Below are 18,230 nucleotides of genomic sequence, written 5' to 3' on the forward strand. Positions count from 1 at the left end.
AAGCGCTCAATAAATACGATTGAATGAATGAATGAATTCTGCTCCCCCGCCCCACCCCCTGCTCCTACTGAGACCTCACCTCCTCCAAGAGGCCTTCCCAGACGGAGCTTCCCCTTTTCCCTCTGCTCCCTCCCCCTCCCCTCAGCTAAATCCCCTTTCCCTCTGCTCCTCCCCCTTCCCCTCAGCACTGTGCTCATTTGTATAGATTTTTATTACCCTATTTATTTTGTTAACGAGGTGTCCATCCCTTTGATTCTATTTACTGCTATTAAGTTGTCTTGTTCCTGTCCGTCTGTCTCCCCCGATTAGACTGTGAGCCCGTCACTGGGCAGGGATGGTCTCTATCTGTTGCCCAATTGTCCATTTCGAGCGCTTAGTCCAGTGCTCTGCCCATAGTAAGCGCTCAATAAATACTATTGAATGAATGAATGAATGAATGCTCCTCCCCTCAGCATAGTGCTCATTTGTATATATTATTTATTACCCTATTTATTTTGTTAATGAGGGATGTACACATCCCCTTCCCCTCCCCTCAGCAGAGCCCCCTTTCCCTCTGCTCCCCCTCCCCACCTTCTGCTCCTCCCCCTTCCCCTCAGCACTGTGCTCATTTATATATATATATTATTACCCTATTTATTTTGTTAATGAGGTGTACATCCCCTTCCCCTCCCCTCAGCTGAGCCCCCATTCCCTCTGCTCTCCCTCCCCACCTTCTGCTCCTCCCCCTTCCCCTCCTCTCAGCACGGTGCTCATTTGTATATATTATTTATTACCCTATTTACTTTGTTAATGAGGTGTACATCCCCTTGATTCTATCTATCGTGATAATGTTCTCTTGTTTTTGTTTTGTTCAGTTTGGCTCTGCCGTCTGTCTCCTCCGATTAGACCGTGAGCCCTTCATTGGGCAGGGATAGTCCCTATCTGTGACTGAACTGTCCATTCCAAGCGCTTAGTCCAGTGCTCTGCACAGAGTAAGCGCTCATTAAATACGATTGAATGAATGAATCCTCTTGATTCTATTTATTTTGATAATGTTGTCTTGTTTTGTTCTGTTTTGCTTTGCTGTCTGCCTCCCCCAATTAGACTGAGCCCATCGTTGGGCAGGGAGGATCTCTATCTGTGGCCCAATTGTTCATTCCAAGCGCTTAGTCCAGTGCTCTGCACCGAGTAAGTGCTCAATAAATACGATTGAATGAATCCCCTTGATTCTATTTATCTTGATAATGTTGTCTTCTTTTGTTCTGTTTTGCCTTGCTGTCTGTCTCCCCAGATTAGACTGTGAGCACTGGGCAGGGAGGGTCTCTATCTGTGGCCCAATTGTCCATTCCAAGCGCTTAGCCCAGTGCTCTGCACAGAGTAAGCATTCAATCAATACTATTGAATGAATGAATGAGGGGATGGGCGGGGGGCGCCGGGAAGGTGACAAGAGGGTCCCCAGGGTCCAGGGGCGGGGGTCGCCGGGAGGTGTTCCCGGAAAGCCCCGAGGCAAGGAGCTGGGGGAGCTGAGCTGGACCGGACAGGACCGGACTTGTCAGCTGTGTGACTGTGGGTAAGTCACTTCACTTCTCTGTGCCTCAATTCCCTCATCTGTAAAATGGGGATGAAGACTGTGAGCCTCAAGAGGGACAACCTGATGACCCTGTATCTCCCCCAGCGCTTAGAACGGTGCTCTGCACATAGTAGGGGCTTAACAAATACCAACATTATCATTAAGAGGGGTCTGGGGGGCGCTTCTTGGGGCTCCAGGGAAGTGGAGGTGGGTGTGGGGTCCGCACGGCTGGGGAGCGTGGGGGCTCTAAGGGGACCGGCCTCCCCGCCCCCGCCCCTTCCCCCCAGGACCTGCGTTTGAAGGTCGCGGATGGGGATTGTCCCCCGCCCGCTCCCATCCCATCCCGTCCTATCCCGTCCCATCCCATCCCGGGCCGGGCCGGCGAGGCCCCGGTACCTGGGCCGGAGCGCTGCAGGGGTCCGAGGGCCGGGAGAAGGGGGTCCGGGAGCCGGGGTCCGAGGGCCGGGAGCAGGGGACAGGGAGGGCAGAGGCCACAGCCGATAAGACTGCGGGAAGGGCAGGGCTGCAGGGCGGTTAAGACGAGTAAAATGCTAATGACCGTGCTATTTTGCGTGAATGTACAACCCGGGCTTGGAGTTTCAGAGTGCGAGGCAATAAAGTTTAATGGGAGGAGGGCGGAGGGCCGGGCCCCTGGAACCAGCGCGAGGGGGTGGGAGGGCAGGAGGAGGAGGAGGAGGAGTTTGGAGAGGCCGAATCCTGTGCCCGGGGGACCTGCCCGACCTTTTCCAGGTCACCCTCCCACCTCCCCCCCAGTCCAGCGCCCCTGGATTTCCCCGAATCACTTCCCAGGACCCTGGACTGTGGCATCCCTTCAGCCACTCGAGCCTTTTAGCTGCTGTGCGACCTTGGACGTGTCACTTCACTTCTCCGCGTCTCCAAAATGATCGACGGATTTAAACCGGAGCACCACCCTCCCCACCTTCCAAGCATTATTAAGATCACACTTCCTCCAAGGGGCCTTCCAGATTAAGCTCTCTTAATCCCAGCGCGCTCTCCCTTCTGTGTCATCTATGCACTTTTATCTATGACCTTTGGGCATTTGATATTTGCCCCAGCTGCACGGGACTTATGTAATAATTATGGTATTTGTTAAGTGCTTACTATGTGCCAGTCACTATACTGTACGTATCTTTAAATGACAAGTTATACTTATTTATATTAATGTTTGACTCCCCCTCTACAGTCTAAGCTCATCTGGGGCAGGAACATGTCTGCTACTTGTTGTACTGTACTCTCCCAAGCATATAGTACACTGCTCTACATGTAACATGCACTGAATAAATACCCTTGATAGGTTGAGCACTTAGTCTGTGCAGAGCACTGGACTAAGCCCATGGGAAAGTGTATTAATTGGTAGACGTGATCCCTGCCTACAAGGAGTTTACAGTCTACAGGGGGACATTTATTCATTCAATCTCACTTATTGAGTGCTTACTGTGTGCAGAGCACTGTACTAAACACTTGGAATGTACAAATCGGCAACAGAGACAATCCCTGTCCAACAACGGGCTCAGGGACACAAACATTAAAGTAGAGATAGGGTATTTACATAAATGCTGTGGGTTTGGAGGTGAGTATTGACACAAAGCCAAATGCATAGGTGATTGCTGGGGGGTAGATAGGGGAATTGAGGGTTTAGTCAGGGAAGGTCTTTTGAAGATGTGATTTTATGAGGGTTTTGAATGTGGGGAGAGTGGTGGACTGTCTGTGAAGGGGGAGGGAGTAAATAGGGTTTAAATACCTATTCTCCCTCAGGCTGTGAACCCTATTTGGGATAGGATCTGATCTGATTATAGTATATCTAGTCCAGTACTCAGAGGTTTTGGCACAGTGTAAGCATTTAAATACCACAATTATTATGCACTTATTTACACCATCCTCAGCACTCTCATATACATATATATACTCTTTTTATTTGTGACCACCCTAATTGTACATGTTTTTATACCGGTCTCCCCAGAATGTAAACTCCTTGTGGACAGGAAACATGTCACTTTCTACTTCCTGAATGCCTACTGAAGGCACCATACTAAGTAGGTACTCAAATACTATTGCTGTGTATATTATATAACTGTCTTTTTTATTTGAAGACACTACAACTACTGACCATGAACTTCACTTATGAGGGCACAATAGTGGTGGTAATGGTATTTATTAAGTGCTTACTAAGCACTACAGAGCACCACATTAGGGGCTGGGAAAGGACATACGACCCCTCCCTTGCAGGGTTCACAATCTATTCTTCATTCAGTTGCTCGGATCATCTTTCTACAGAAACGCTCTGGGCATGACTCTCCCCTCCTCAAAAACCTCCAGTGGCTGCCTATCGACCTAACTCTTCACTCTTGGCTTCAAAGCTCTCCATCCCCTTGCCCCTTCCCACCTCACCTCCCTTCTCTTTCTGCTACCCACCCTGTACCCTCCACTCCTCTGCTGCTCACCTCCTTACCGTCCCCCATTCACGCCTGTCCTGCCGTCGACCCCTGGCCCAAGTCCTACCGCTGTCCTGGCATGCCCTCCCTCACCTCTGCCAGACTCTCTTCCCCTCTTCAGAGCCTTACTGAGAGGTCACCTCCTTCAGGAGGCCTTCCCAGCCTGAGCCGCCCCTTTCCCACTGCTCCTCCTCCCCTACCCACTCTCCCCTCTGCTCTTCCCCCCTCCCTTCAGCACTGTGCATGTTTGTATATATTAATCATCCTATTTATTTTAATGATGTGCATATCTCTATGATTCTATTTATCTTGATGATGTTCTTTTCTTTTGTTCTGTTTTGCTTTGCTGTCTTCACCGTTTAGACTGTGAGCCCGTTACTGGGAAGGGATCGTCTCTGTTGCCAAATTGTAAATTCCAAGCACTTAGTACAGTGCTCTGCACATAGAAAGTGCTCAACAAATACTATTGAATGAATGCATCGAAAAATAAAAATGGGGAGAAGGGATTGGCCACAGACACACAGGAAGAGGTGAAACTAAACACTAAGAAAACAAAGACAAAAACAAAGACAGGTAGAATCCTGGAGCTAGAGAAGAAACCAGGGTCCCCAAAGGTGAAGACCAAACTGGAATGCACAGAACCAGCCACACTGAGCACACAAAAAGGCTGACTTGCTGTCTTCCAACTGGGACACAACACTCTTGCAGCCTTCGTTTGACCGTGGTCTTGAAGCACTTTCTCCACTCCCCTGGGTCAGCCCCAGCCTGATGCCTCCTCAGTGCCTGACCACCTGCTTGAACTGATGAATCTGGAGTGCCAACTTCTCTGCTCTGGGAACCCTCTGGCTAGGGCTTAACCACCAGCCCCATCTCTCAAATCCTGTTCAGGGAGGGCAGGTTGGGAGGCTGGCACCTCCACCGGCCCCACTCACAGGCAGAGATGATCGGTGGCACTTTAATAATGATGGTATTTGTTAAGAGCTTACTATGTGGGAGCAGCATGGCTTAATGAAAAGAAAAAAACAGGTTTGGGAGTCACAGGTCTAGGTTCTAATCCCAGTTCCGCCATTTATCAGCTGTGTGACTTTGGGCAAGTCACTTAACTTTTCTGCACATCTGTAAAAAGGGGGATTAAGATTGTGAGTCCCACATGGGAGAACCCCATTACCTTGTACCTACCCCAGCGCTTAGAATGGTCCTTGGCACATAGTAACCACTTAACAAATACCATCACCATCACCACCATGCGCCAAGTACTGTTCTAAGCACTTTCCATCCAGGCAGGTCCTTGCCACTGCCCTCAGCTTCCCAAGTGAGCCGGACCCAGAGGTGTACGAGAGCAGGGCAGACCAGGTCCTGGGGCCGAGAGGGGCTACCCAGATTGGAGCCAGAGAACGAGCACAACAGTGAGCTTATGAGTGGCCATTCCACAGGCCACTGGCAGGGAGCAGTCTTGGTTTGCTGGTCTGCTCTCTAGCCCCTGACTACCCCAGTTTTCTCAGGCCCCCACGGCAGGATGCATCAGCCATGGGTGTCCCATACAGTGCCTGGCTCTGACCAGGCACATGACCAGATGGGGCAGCAGAGAAAACCCCCAAGTCTTTTCCCTATCTTCCAAGGCCACCCCAACTCCAAAACAGACTCCCAACTCTGCCCCAGCTCTCCCCACTCTCGGGTGGCACAATGCCGTTGGCCCATCACTGTCTTCCCCCGACACTCACCACTAGCCTCCAGCAGGCACCCTGGAAGGTGTAGGGGCCAAATGCCCCAGGGTACAATCTGATTCAGCCCCCACCCCTGAAAAAAAAAACACAACAGAAAGCTCCTCCAACCCTCAGCAGTCTCCCTTCCAAGTGGAAGTGTCTGCACCCAGGATCAGGCTGCTGCTTGGCAGGGCCCAATCCCACTCCTGGCCCCTGGCCTGAGGGGTCGCCCCAGCTCCCCTAGAAGGCTCAGGCTGGACATGTTTGTCACCAGGGCTTCTGGCAGCTTTCTTTGCTCTCCTCCCGGACTCACAAGCCTCCCAGTTGGGGAGGGAGGGGCCGGTTTGGTCCCTCTGGCCAGGCCCCAGACAAAGCAAGGGACAGTCCCGCCCCTGAAGCCCACTGGCAAACATACTCACCTGTACCCCACACCCCCATAACAGGGGCCATCCTGCCCCTCCACCTGCCGCGCAGCTCAGCATCCTGCTGTGGCCACGGGGGGATGACTGACCCCCACGCCGACAAACGCCGAGACCTGCCCCGAAGACCCATGACTGTGCCTGGGCCCCCTGCTGCAAAGGACCCCATGGGGAAGGAGAGTGAGGGGTGCCCCTCGACAGATTGAGGCGTGACATCAGCTGCTCCGGTAATTTAGTGGAGACCTTTATTTGCAAACGTGTTCACGGAGCGGGCTGACGCACTGCACTCCTGGAAATACACACATGAGTGCCCGTACCTTTGCCAGCCAACACCCCCACAGACATGTCCATGCGCAGACACATGCACACATGTGTACGCGCATACTCACACACACACACACACACACACACACTTTTCTTACTCCAACACCAAGACACGACAGCCATCTGGAGTTTCAAATTATTACATCCACGGACTTCTCGGCACTGTACACATCTGTCACCCCACAGCGGAGTAGTCATCTACCTCTAGAGACGGGTAATACAGAGCACGGGAGGGGGACGATCTGGGCTCCATAGGTATATGAACATGGCAAATCTTTATAAATAAACATCCAGTGAAGAGAAAAAAGTGACACTTCTAATTTATCTTTATACATAGAGTACTCGATCGGCAGAATTGGGGGTGAAGGATGCATGACGGCTCGGGCTCCCTGCCCTAGCCCCAAGCAGGCCAAGAAGGGGCGGGACGGGGTGTTGGGATGGAGGGGTGGGGGAGGAGGGACCCTCCCCCACCCCACCTGGGTTTGCATCGGGCTACACAGAGGAGGACGAGTCACTATTGTACACTGCACATTTACGAGAGATTAGCTACCACACTGCCACAACTCTACACATCGTGGAGGCCATTTCCATTCCGGGGGGGGGGGGGGCCGCAAGGGGGGGCGTTCGGATGGGGGTGGGGCAAGTGTGATTCTGGTGGGGGTCGGGGGATGCCCTCTGGTCCGGCGGGGAGGGTTGCAGGTTACTTTGTGGAGAGGATCAGGGCCACGATGAGGCCGTAGAGACCCAGCACTTCGGCGAAGATCAGGATGAGGATCATTCCGACGAACAGCCGGGGCTGCTGCGCCGTCCCCCGGACCCCGGCGTCGCCCACGATGCCGATGGCGAAGCCGGCCGCCAGGCCGCTCAGACCCACGCTCAACCCAGCGCCCAGCTGAAGAAAGCTCCTACAGAGACGCGGGGCGGGGGCAGGGGGAGTCAGGGCCGGAGCGGACAAGGTGGAGGAGGGCCGCTCGTCCCTGGGGGCCCCCGCTGCCAACCCCAGCCGGACCGGGCCCATCCTGCCTTAGAGCCTGACCCTCTATGCTCAGGGTGGGCCCGGGAGGCCCTTGAGGGTCTCTGATGTGGGGGTACGACTGGCCCGGGACTACCAACCTGAGGGGGCTGACTGCGGGGCCAAGCCCAGCGCGGGTCACGGGGAGGAGCCCTCAATTGTTTCCAGGAGTGACTCTGGACACCAGACACCAGGGATCCCGTTACCTTTGTGCTCCCCACCGGGGCCATGGGAAGGAATCCTGAATTATTCAGCCACCATAGCCGTGGGAACGGCAGGCCGGCACCTAGGCAGGTGGGTGGACAGGGCCACTACCCCATCCTGCCCGTGTGAGAGTTAGGTACCTCCACAGGGACACCGCCACTATGGGTGGAAGCCTGCCCAACCGCAAGCTCGGAGAGGCCCTGGCAGAGCCAGCGTCGCCCCACCATCCACCACATGACCACACCCTGGGCAGCCGCTCCCCCGCCGGCCAAGAACACTGTCCGTTCCTGGAATGGATGTCCCGGAGTGCGGTCACCAACAGCTCCCCCGGGCTCCGGGGCCGCTGTGCCCGGGGGTTTGGACGGATCGCCTGCCCACCCGCGTCCCCAGGGACTTACTTGAAGAGAGTGATGTTAGATGTGAGAGAGTTGGCGATGAGGACTGCCACGACTAAGCCGTAGATGGCGATGATACCCGCCATGACCACGGGAATGATGGACTTCATTATCAGCTCGGGCCGCATGACCGACATTGCCGCGATGCCTGTGCCACTCTTGGCTGTACCATAGGCTGCTCCCAAGGCTGTGGAGACAGAAATGGAGAGCCCGGACGGTCAACTTGGATATGACCCCCTTGTACCGCAAGCACGTCAAACTGTGACCCTCCCTGGACCCCCTGTCAACGGGGCAGATGTCCCTCCCTCACCTCCAGTTCCCCTACCTCAGGGGCATTCACACCCCACCCCAGCGGACTCTTACCTCTGACCTCGGTGGCAGCTCCTGGAAGCCATCCTGGCCAGGAGACTCCCCCCGCCAGGACCACCTGCACTCTACACTGACGGGCCATTCGCTGATGCCCGGGAGCGCAAGACACACATTTCCTGCCCTCAAGGGGCTGAGGGTCCAGAGGGGGGATGGACCGACAGGCCAACAGAAAGGGCAGTATCAAGCACAAGGACAGTCCAGGGATGGCCCGGGTAGGTCAGGATTCATTCACTGCATCCTATTTATTGAACACTTACGGTGTGCGAAGAACTGCACTAAGCATTTGAATGCAAAGGCTGAACTGAGTGAGCAAATCTAGTTAAGAGAAAGTGCAACCCGAGAGGGCCCCTGTGGGTCGATTCTCTGCCAGCCCTGATGGAGGAGATGGGGCCGGCTGAGGATGAGGGCTTCCCCCTCCCCGCCCCCTGCTACACCCACTGAAGGACCCCCGGTTCCCTCCCCCAGGGCACAGAGCCCAGTGGCCAGGTCTTGGCCAGGCCACGCGGAAAGGTCTGGACCCTTCAGGAAACCACTGGGCCGAGCTCTGCCCCCGATGCCACCGATACCTGTGCGCTGGCGGCCACGGTGCCCGGGGACCCCCACCCCTGTGGGGAGGGACCGGGGCAAGGGAAGCGAGGTGGAGGTCGCTGAGCACGGTGGGGGTTTGGCAGAAAGACACGCAGAGTCAGAGCTGGGTCAGGACCACCCAGATCACAAGCCCAGACAGACCACAGGTGCCGCCAGAGGCTCCCGGGACCCCGAGGTCACGGACAACGCACCCTGTCTCCAAGGGGCCAGGGTAGCCGCAGTCGGGTCAGTCCAGGCCGAGCACAGGGCTGGGTACCCCAGCCTCTGACCACAAACCACTCCACTCCCCCTCCGGCCCCCTCCGCTACCACCCTGCCCCTCCCTGGACCAAGTTCCACCTCCACCTCATCCTGGGAACTTTGGGCACCGGCAGTTCCCAGGCCCATGGTGCCCCTTCGCCAGGGCAACCACAAAAATGGTAGCTGCTTGATCCGCTGGTCCATAGGAGCAGTGGGTCACCCCAGAGAGTCCCGCCCCCCCCCCCCCCCCGCACACACATTAGCCACACACACACATTAGAGAAGCAGCGTGGCTCAGTGGAAAGAGCATGGGCTTTGGAGTCAGAGGTCGTGAGTTCGAATCCCACTCTGCCACTTGTCAGCTGTGTGACTGTGGGCAAGTCACTTAACTTCTCTGTGCCTCAGTTACCTCATCTGTAAAATGGGGATTAAGACTGTGAGCCCCACGTGGGACATCCTGATTCCCCTGTGTCTACCCCAGCGCTTAGAACAGTGCTCTGCACGTAGTAAGCGCTTAACAAATACCAACATTATTATTATTAGCCCGTTCTTTCCAGGAGGCACAGCGCGTCCTGGCCTCAGCTTACCCCCAGTACCACGGTAGTTATCCACTGACCCATCATTGATTAGATTATCAATCAATGACTATTAACTCGTCGCAATTAAACATTGCTTCAGCACGGCCGACTTGGCCACCTTCCAGCCGGGACGTACCTAAGCCGGCAGCCGTTAAAGAAGCAGCGTGGCGCAGTGGAAAGAGCACGGGCTTTGGAGTCAGGGCTCATGAGTTCGAATCCCCGCTCTGCCACTTGTCAGCTGTGTGACTGTGGGCAAGTCACTTAACTTCTCTGTGCCTCAGTTCCCTCATCTGTAAAATGGGGATTAAGACTGTGAGCCCCACGTGGGACAACCTGATTCCCCTGTGTTTACCCCAGCGCTTAGAACAGTGCTCTGCACATAGTAAGCGCTTAACAAATACCAACATTATTATTGTTCTAGGGAAAGTCTGGGCAGGGAGAGACAACCCACAGGGGAATGCCCTTATTGAAACAGGTCAGCCACCCCCTCAGGTATTTCCCCCATCACCCCTGTCTCCGCTGGGTGGATCCTGACTCCAAGAGGGAGTCAGAGAGAGTCAGAGGTGGCAGGGTCCCACCCAGTCCACGGTCCTGAGCAGCAATGCCAGGCGAGGGGCCTGAGGAGCCACATCCTCTCCTGTTGCCCCCTTCCTGAGAGTAGCGCTGAGGGGAGGCAGCGACCATCCTGGGACCACCCCCCCAGCAAGTCAGGTGGACAGCCAATTCAGCTTCATGCTCCAGCTCCCCACCAACACATCCCTGGGCCACCTCACGGTCACCACGCCCTCAGGGAGGGGGCCCAGAACCAGACTGGCAGGATACCGGCCAGCGGCAGGCACTAGCTGCCAGAAGGCAGGAGAGTTCCGGTGCCGCAGTTTGCGCAGCAGCACTGCCAGGGTCGGCAGAGTCACAAGCGAGACCCCGGTTGATGGGTGGGAGAGGGGGGTGCCCATGGCCAGACCCCAGACCTCCCGCACGATGCCCCGGAGCCCAGAATGGCCCCACCATGGGTCAGCAGGTTTCCCAGCATGTTCTTCCACGTCAGGCACTTCACCTGGTCTCCGTGGAGCGCACAGAGCAGATTGAGTCGGGCCTGGCTCTGAGGCTTCTGGTTCTGTTCGGGCGGCAGGGACAGGCCCGGCTGATGCTCAAAAACCCACTTGGGTTCTGTAGGGCAGGTGAGCTCATTCATTCACTCCCTTACTCATTCATTGGGATTTACTGAGCGCCCCCAGGGGACAATGCACTACACTGAGAAGTTGGGAGGGCCCAAAAGCCGGAAGCGTGGCCCACCCTCAGGGAGCTGCCCCAGGGATGCCCGGGCCCCTCCTTCCTCCTTCCCCAGGGCCCTACACCCAACACCCTCAAATTCCCTCCAGAAACCCAGCACCGCGTGCGGGTCCAGCATGGCTTTGACCAATATTTCAAGCCGACCACAGCTGTAATGTGAGCGTCCCTGGATCCTCGGGTTGTGCAAAGCACTGGGGAAAGAGAAGATACCTCCCGTGGAGCTCAAACCAACAAACACCACTCAGGGACCGGCAACAGGTCCCCGGCCCCAGCGGCTTCCCACTTGGATTAATCCATCGCCTTCTGCTTCCCCAACCGTGCCCCGGCTGCACCTGTGCCACCCCTTCTCCTCCACTGTCCACTCCTCATCCGCCCTCTCTAGACCAGGGAGAATTTGGCAGCAGGGTCCCTGACCTCTCCCACCACCAATGTCGGGGTCGAGGGTGCCCCTACTCCACATCACCCCGGGAGTTCAGCTCCTGGTCCGGACCGCAGGAGCAGGGTGGTGGGACGGGTTCCGTGGCATCAGATTTTAGGGCGGGGGGGCACGACTTGGGCATTCTGGTCACCCCAACCCCCAAACTCCAGGGTCCCGGAGCTCTGACAGGGCTTTTAACCCTTGGGATCCTGCTGTCAGCCTCCTTCACCTCCCAACCCACCCCTGGGGCCAAGGACTCCTTGTCTACCCTACACTGCTCCCTCCCCAGCAGGCAGCACAGTACTCTGTCCCTAGGGAAGCAGTGTGGCCTAGTGGAGAGTCTGAGGAACTGAGGCCCTGGGTTCTAATCCCAACTCTGCCATTTGCCTGTCGTAACCTTGACTAAATCACTTCGCTCCTTGGTGCCTGTTTCCTCAACTGCAAAATGGTGATTCAATACCGGTTCTCCCTCCTACCTAGACCGTGAGCCCCATGTGGGACAGGGACTGATGCCAGCTTGACTAACTCGTATCTACCCCCGCGATTAGAACAGTGCTTGATACCCACTAAGTGCTGAACATATACCATGAAAGCCAACCCCCCACCCCGCCCCTGTGGGGGCTCAGCAAACGACTGCGAAAGAAGGAAGGAACCGGCACGACTGTCGAGGCAGGAGGCAGCGAGTCTGGGCACCGGCGTAGCCGGTCCGGTGACGCCCACAGCAGTTGGGTGGGGCCACCAGGGCCCGGGCAGCTGTGGGAAGACGGCGTGCCCGCCCGGCACCCATGTTGCCAGAGGCACCTAGATGGTAGTCTGCCCCGCCAGAACCTCTCTGCAGCCAGGCAGGGCCGCAAGCCTGGGGAAGGAGACGACTGCACAGGGGGTGGGGAGCAGGTCTCTACCCGCCTGCAGCCCTGGCAGGGGCCCAAGGATGGAAAGGCCACCCCCTACCCGGGCTGTCAGACACAGGGTGGGGACGCCAGCCCAGAGGGGCTCCAGCCAACATCAAACTGCCTGCAGCCCGCCCAAATTCACCCTCGCTCAGTGATGCAGCGGTCAGTGGCCTGGACTGGCCAGGAGTCAGAGTGGATGCCACCTGATGACCAACATCGGAAGCTGGAGTTTGTGGCGATACGCCAAATGGCTCCCCGATCCCGTGCCACCAGGGGGGTCCCACAAATAGTCCCTTGCGACGGCTGGGGACACACACAGCTGGTTCGTGAGACCAAATACCCCCATCCCCAAGATAGCCCGGTCATGCCAGAGATCACCGATCCAACACTGCCCAGCTGGACCCGGGGGCAGTGCAGGGGCTCAGGTTTCCTCCTCTAAAGTGGGGATGAGATGGTTGCTCTCCTCACAGGGGACAGGGCTGGTGTGTGCCCCATGCACCGGGCATCGCGTCAGCCACCAAGTCAACCCAGCCAGATGCCATTGAGGCTCGCAGGGCCCCACAGGCACCGCCACTGCCCCTGCGAGGCGGCAGCCCCCTATCCCACGGCCCCAGGCCCTGGGCAGTTCATTGGGACAGAGGGCAACCAGGTTGGGGGTCAGGACACGCCACGGGGGACTTCACAGCGCTGGTCGAGCAACCTCCTACCGGGAGCCAGACCCACCCTGTTGGGTGGAGTGGTCAGTCACACAAGGGACGGAGCCTCCAGAAGCTCGAAGGGCGCTGGTCGGGCTAGGGGGAGGGAGAGTCACATGCCTTTCCCCAGGAGCTGGGAAGGGGACTGCCCCATGAGGCCCGAGGCGGGGAAAGGCCTCAAGTTCACCTAAGCATCCAGCACACCAGGTCAGCCCCTTGACACAGAGCCCCGAGGGGGAGGTCCCCCGGCATTCATTCATTCAACTGCATTTACTGAGCGCTTACTGTGTGCAGAGCACTGTACTAAGAGCTTGGAGAGCAGGAAGCTGACCGTATTTTGGAGCCAGCAGCGAGGGGGGGGGGGGGGCCTAGGACTGAGCTCAGCAGCCCCACACCCCTCGGCTCTGGGCTACACCTTGGTTCAATTACACAGCCAACGCCTCCTACTCTGCAAATCTACCGAAGACAATGGTAGTTGGCGGTGGGAGTGTATTTACCCTGCATCCACCCCAGCGCTTAGTTCAGGTCTGGGGGCATGGTAGGAACTTGATAATCACATCAGATTCAGGCCCTGCCCCCATAGGACAGAGCAGGGAGCTAATTCCCATTTTACAGATGAGGCAACAGGCCCAGAGGTTAAACTCCTTGGTCAAGGTCACCGTGCAGGCCATGGGCAGACCTGGGCCTAGAACCAGGGTCTCTAGACTGCCAGCCCCAGGCTCTCACCACCCAGCCTGCTGCCTCTAGTCAGTACATGCTCATAGGTCTACTGCCCACATTTGAGTGGAAGCCCCCCGTAGCCAGGGAAAGTGAAAAATGTCTCCATGGGACTCATCCAGGGACTTAATCCAGCGCATCGCTCCCAGGGGTTGCTCAGTACATGTCAAAAAGCAGCATGGCCTAGTGGATAGAGCACGGGCCTCGGAGTCAGGACCTGGGTTCTAGTTCTGGCTCTACTACTTGTCTATGTGACCTTAGGCAAGTCAATTTCTCTATGCCTCAGTCACCTCATCTGTACTATGGGGATTAAGTCTGCGAGCCCCATGTGGGACAGGGTCTGTGTCCAACCTGATAAGTTTGTATCTACCCAGGGTACAGTACCTGGCACACAAGGAGTGTTTACCAAATACTGTAACAAACCAAAAAAAAAAGGGGGGTGGGCATCATGGGTGTTGCTCTACCACTAGGCCCATACTTGGGGTCACTACAGCATGGTGCTCAGTCCTTAAGGAGGGCAGGATCATGTCTGATTCTGTGATTGCTTCCCCCTTCTGTGGGTGGAGGAAGAGACCTAACTCACATGCTAGGACTCAAGATGGGATGTTGAGTCACAATGCAGTGGGGGAGGAGGCGGGCAGAGGAGGAGAGACGGGGCCAGGGTATATATCTGTTGGGGGGAGGAGGAGGGGTTTCCCTGGTCCCACAGTCCAGGGTAAGCAATCAATCACTTTCTCCCCCACCTATTCTTCCTCCTCAGACACCGACCTGCTCCCTGTCTCTCGTCATCAACCCCTCCTGCCTAGATCTCCCTCCCCCTTCAGTCAACAGACCAGATTCTACAAATCTCATCCCTCTTATTCTCCTATAACGACTGTGGAACTTGTTAGGCCCTTACTATGTGCCAAGTACTGTACTAAGTGCTGGGGCAGATACACGCTAATCAGGTTCCACATGGGGCTCACAGGCCAAGCAGGAGGGAGAATGGATATTGAATCTTCGTTTTGCAGTTGAGGGAACTGAGGTTCCTCCCAAAAGTTAAGCGATTTGCCCAAGGTCACAGAGCAGGTTAGTGGCAGAGCTAGAATTAGAACCCAGGTCCTTCTCTATTAATAATGGTATTTGTTAAGTGCTTACTATGTGCCAAGCACTCTTCTGACTCCCAGGCCGTTCTCTTTCCAGTAGATGACACTATACTTCCCCCTAATTTTACTGTCCATCTACACTAAACTGTCAACTCCTTGAGGGCAGGGATTGTGTCTATAGCAGTAAGCGCTCAAATACAATTGGTACTGTACTCTCAGGTGCTCAGAAAAGTGTTCTGCACACAGTAGCCTGCAAGCTCCTTGAGGGCAGAGTCTGAGTCTATCAACTCCTTTGTACTCTGCTAAATGCTTTGCACACAATAAGCTTTCAGACTTAACTGGCTGGCTGGTTGTGACTGAAAACTTCTGAATGAATATCTTGTCGATCTCCCGGGGTGGGGGAGACTGACCACCAGCCGGGGAAAGTGCAAGAGAGAAGAGGGATAAAGCAGGAAGCAAGACAGACAAGTCTGGACTGCACAGCAAATCCACGTTTGAACTTTAATGAGTCCCTGTGCACAAGACCTGGTGTCGGGGGGAGGGAGGAATGTTGGGAACTAGCCCCGGAGGGCTTCCTGGTGGAAGCAGGCTTTCAGGAAGGTTCCGGTCAGGAGGGATTTGGGGATGGAGAGGGGCGCACGGGTCAAAGGACTAGGCGATCCAGGAGAGGTTTGAGAGTGGATTCTGGGGGTGCAGACACCCCTCGGGGTCAGAATCCCCCCGAGTCGGTGGAAGGAGGACCCCACTCCCAATCCCCCTCCCCCCACCCCCCGCCGCTCCGGGGCGTGTCTGCACGTTCCTAGTCGTTCATTCAATCGTATTTATTGAGCAGTTACTATGGGCAGAACACTGTACTAATCGCTTGGAAAACACAATAGAGCGGTAAAGACAGTTATTCCCTGCCCACAAAGGGCTTACAGCCTTGAGGCTGGGCTGCCTCGGCTCCCAGGGAAGAGGCTCCAACCTCCCTCAGAGGGGGGGGGAAGGAAAGGGGGGGAAGGAAAGGGGGAAGGAAGGGGGGAAGGAAAGGGGGGAAGGAAAGGGGGGGAAGGAAAGGGGGGGAAGGAAAGGGGGGGAAGGAAAGGGGGGAAGGAAAGGGGGGAAGGAAAGGGGGGGAAGGAAAGGGGGGGAAGGAAAGGGGGGAAGGAAAGGGGGGAAGGAAAGGGGGGGAAGGAAAGGGGGGGAAGGAAAGGGGGGAAGGAAAGGGGGGAAGGAAAGGGGGAAGGAAAGGGGGGAGAAAGAGGGAAGGGAAGGGGGGGAGAAAGAGGGAAGGGAAGGGGGGGGAGAAAGAGGGAAGGGAGGGGGGGGAGAAAGAGGGAAGGGAAGGGGGGGAGAAAGAGGGAAGGGAAGGGGGGGAGAAAGAGGGAAGGAAGGGGGGGGAGAAAGAGGGAAGGGAAGGGGGGGAGAAAGAGGGAAGGGAAGGGGGGAGAAAGAGGGAAGGGAAGGGGGGGGAGAAAGAGGGAAGGGAAGGGGGGGAGAAAGAGGGAAGGGAAGGGGGGGGAGAAAGAGGGAAGGGAAGGGGGGGGAGAAAGAGGGAAGGGAAGGGGGGGAGAAAGAGGGAAGGAAGGGGGGGGAAAAGAGGGAAGGGAAGGGGGGGGGGGGGGAGAAAGAGGGAAGGGAAGGGGGGGGAGAAAGAGGGAAGGGAAGGGGGGGAGAGGAAGGGGGTCCTCAGGGCCGGGCCCAGGCCCCGGAGCCGCCGCCCCCCTGAAGGTGACCCCTCGGACAGCTCGGCCTCGTTGGAGCACCCTGGAGGCGGCCCTCCCTCCCTCCCTCCCTCCCTCCCTCTCCCACCCCCCGGGGCAGGCAGGCAGGCAGGCAGGCAGGCAGAGAGGCGGGCGGACAGACAGACCGATGGCCGGAGGGAGGACGGGCGGGGGGCGGGGGGCAGACCTGGGGGAGCCCCCCCGGCCCCGAGGCCTCCCCTCCTTTCCCCGCTGCTTCAGGTGAGCCACCGTCAGCCTGACGGCCCCTCCCTCGCCTCTCCCTCCATAATCCTATTTCTTTATTTCTCTGGATCCCTCCTGATTTGCCTCGACGCCTGTCCCGTGCCCCCGGCGAGGCCGGGATGGTGCCTTTATTGCTGCATTGCACTGCCCAAGCGCTCAGCGCAGCGCTCCGCACACCGCCAGCGCCCCACAAATACGACTGAACGGATGAATGAACGGAGGCCTCCCGACCCCCTCCCCGACCCCCCCACCCTTCCCCGCAGTCACGTGACGGGCGCCGGGGGGGGGGGGCGCACCAGCTGGAGCGCACGTCACCCTGTGACGTCACGGCCCCCGAAGCCCGGATGGAACCGCCCCGGGACGCCCTGCCCCCCCCTTCCCCTCCCCCCTCCAGCGCGGGAGCGCGCCCCGATGACAGCGCGCGCTCGTGCCCGCCCCCGCCTTACCGCTGAAGACCATAGCGGCCGAGGCGCCCATGACGGCGAAGAAGGAGGCGTACTCGGGGTTGTTGGGCTCGGCCATGGCGGAGCGGGGCTGCGGGAGGACGGGCAGGACCGGACCGGGCGGCGTCGGTGACGAGCGGGATCCCGTCAGTGGTCCGGCGCGGCGCGGGGCTGCGCGCTAAATATGAGCACCGCAGAACAAAATGGCGGCCGACGCGGCGTCACATGACCCGAGGGCCCCGCCCCCCGGACGGCACCACCTCACCTCCGGGGGGGACCGACCTCTTCCCGGCCGGCGGCCTCCCCCACCGGGCGCCCCTCCGGCTGCGCATCCGCCGAGCCGGACTTTTCCGTCCTTATTCCGTATCCGCGATTTTCTCGATCCGTCCCTCCCGCCGGCGCGTGGCCGGTGCCGTCCGACGGGCCCCCCCGCGCTTCGGGCTCGGTGGACTCGTCCGGACCCGTCTCCGGGTGGGGCCGGGCGACGGCCTCCGAGCGACGCGATTGGCTGCGGCGGAGGGGAGGGGGCGTGTCCAGGCGGCTCGGGCCCCGCCCTCCAAGCGACGCGATTGGCTGCCGCGGAGAGGAGGGGCGTGTCTATCCCGCTCAGGCCCCGCCTCCCGCCCCGGGCCCCGCCCGCGTTGCAGGGCTGGGCCGCCGGCCGGCTGGTCTACCTCGATCTCCATAATAGTAATATTGGTACTTGTTAAGCGCTTACTCTGTGCAGAGCACTGTTCTAAGCGCTGGGGGAGATACAGGGTCATCAGGTGGTCCCACGTGAGGCTCACAGTCTTAATCAAATCATTAATAATTAATAGTTATTATTAATCCCCATTTTACAGATGAGGGAACTGAGGCCCAGAGAAGTGAAGTGACAATAATAATGTTGGTATTTGTTAAGCGCTTACTA

The 18,230-nt window shown here is 57.4% G+C and overlaps 1 protein-coding gene across 1 annotated transcript; it reads right to left on the reverse strand.

Annotated features, from left to right (window-relative positions):
• Window positions 1-6,347: 6,347 nt before the first annotated feature.
• On the reverse strand, window positions 6,348-17,521 carry ATP6V0C (ATPase H+ transporting V0 subunit c). Its single transcript, XM_029049349.2, has 3 exons — window positions 17,324-17,521; window positions 8,063-8,246; window positions 6,348-7,353 (listed from the first exon to the last, which is right to left on the reverse strand). The coding sequence occupies exons 1-3, from the start codon at window positions 17,397-17,399 to the stop codon at window positions 7,149-7,151; spliced, it is 465 nt and encodes a 154-aa protein (XP_028905182.1). The 5' UTR covers window positions 17,400-17,521; the 3' UTR covers window positions 6,348-7,148.
• Window positions 17,522-18,230: the final 709 nt, after the last annotated feature.

This window comes from Ornithorhynchus anatinus, chromosome 2, assembly GCF_004115215.2.
Source record: "Ornithorhynchus anatinus isolate Pmale09 chromosome 2, mOrnAna1.pri.v4, whole genome shotgun sequence".
In the NCBI taxonomy this organism is placed as follows: Eukaryota; Metazoa; Chordata; class Mammalia; order Monotremata; family Ornithorhynchidae; genus Ornithorhynchus; species Ornithorhynchus anatinus.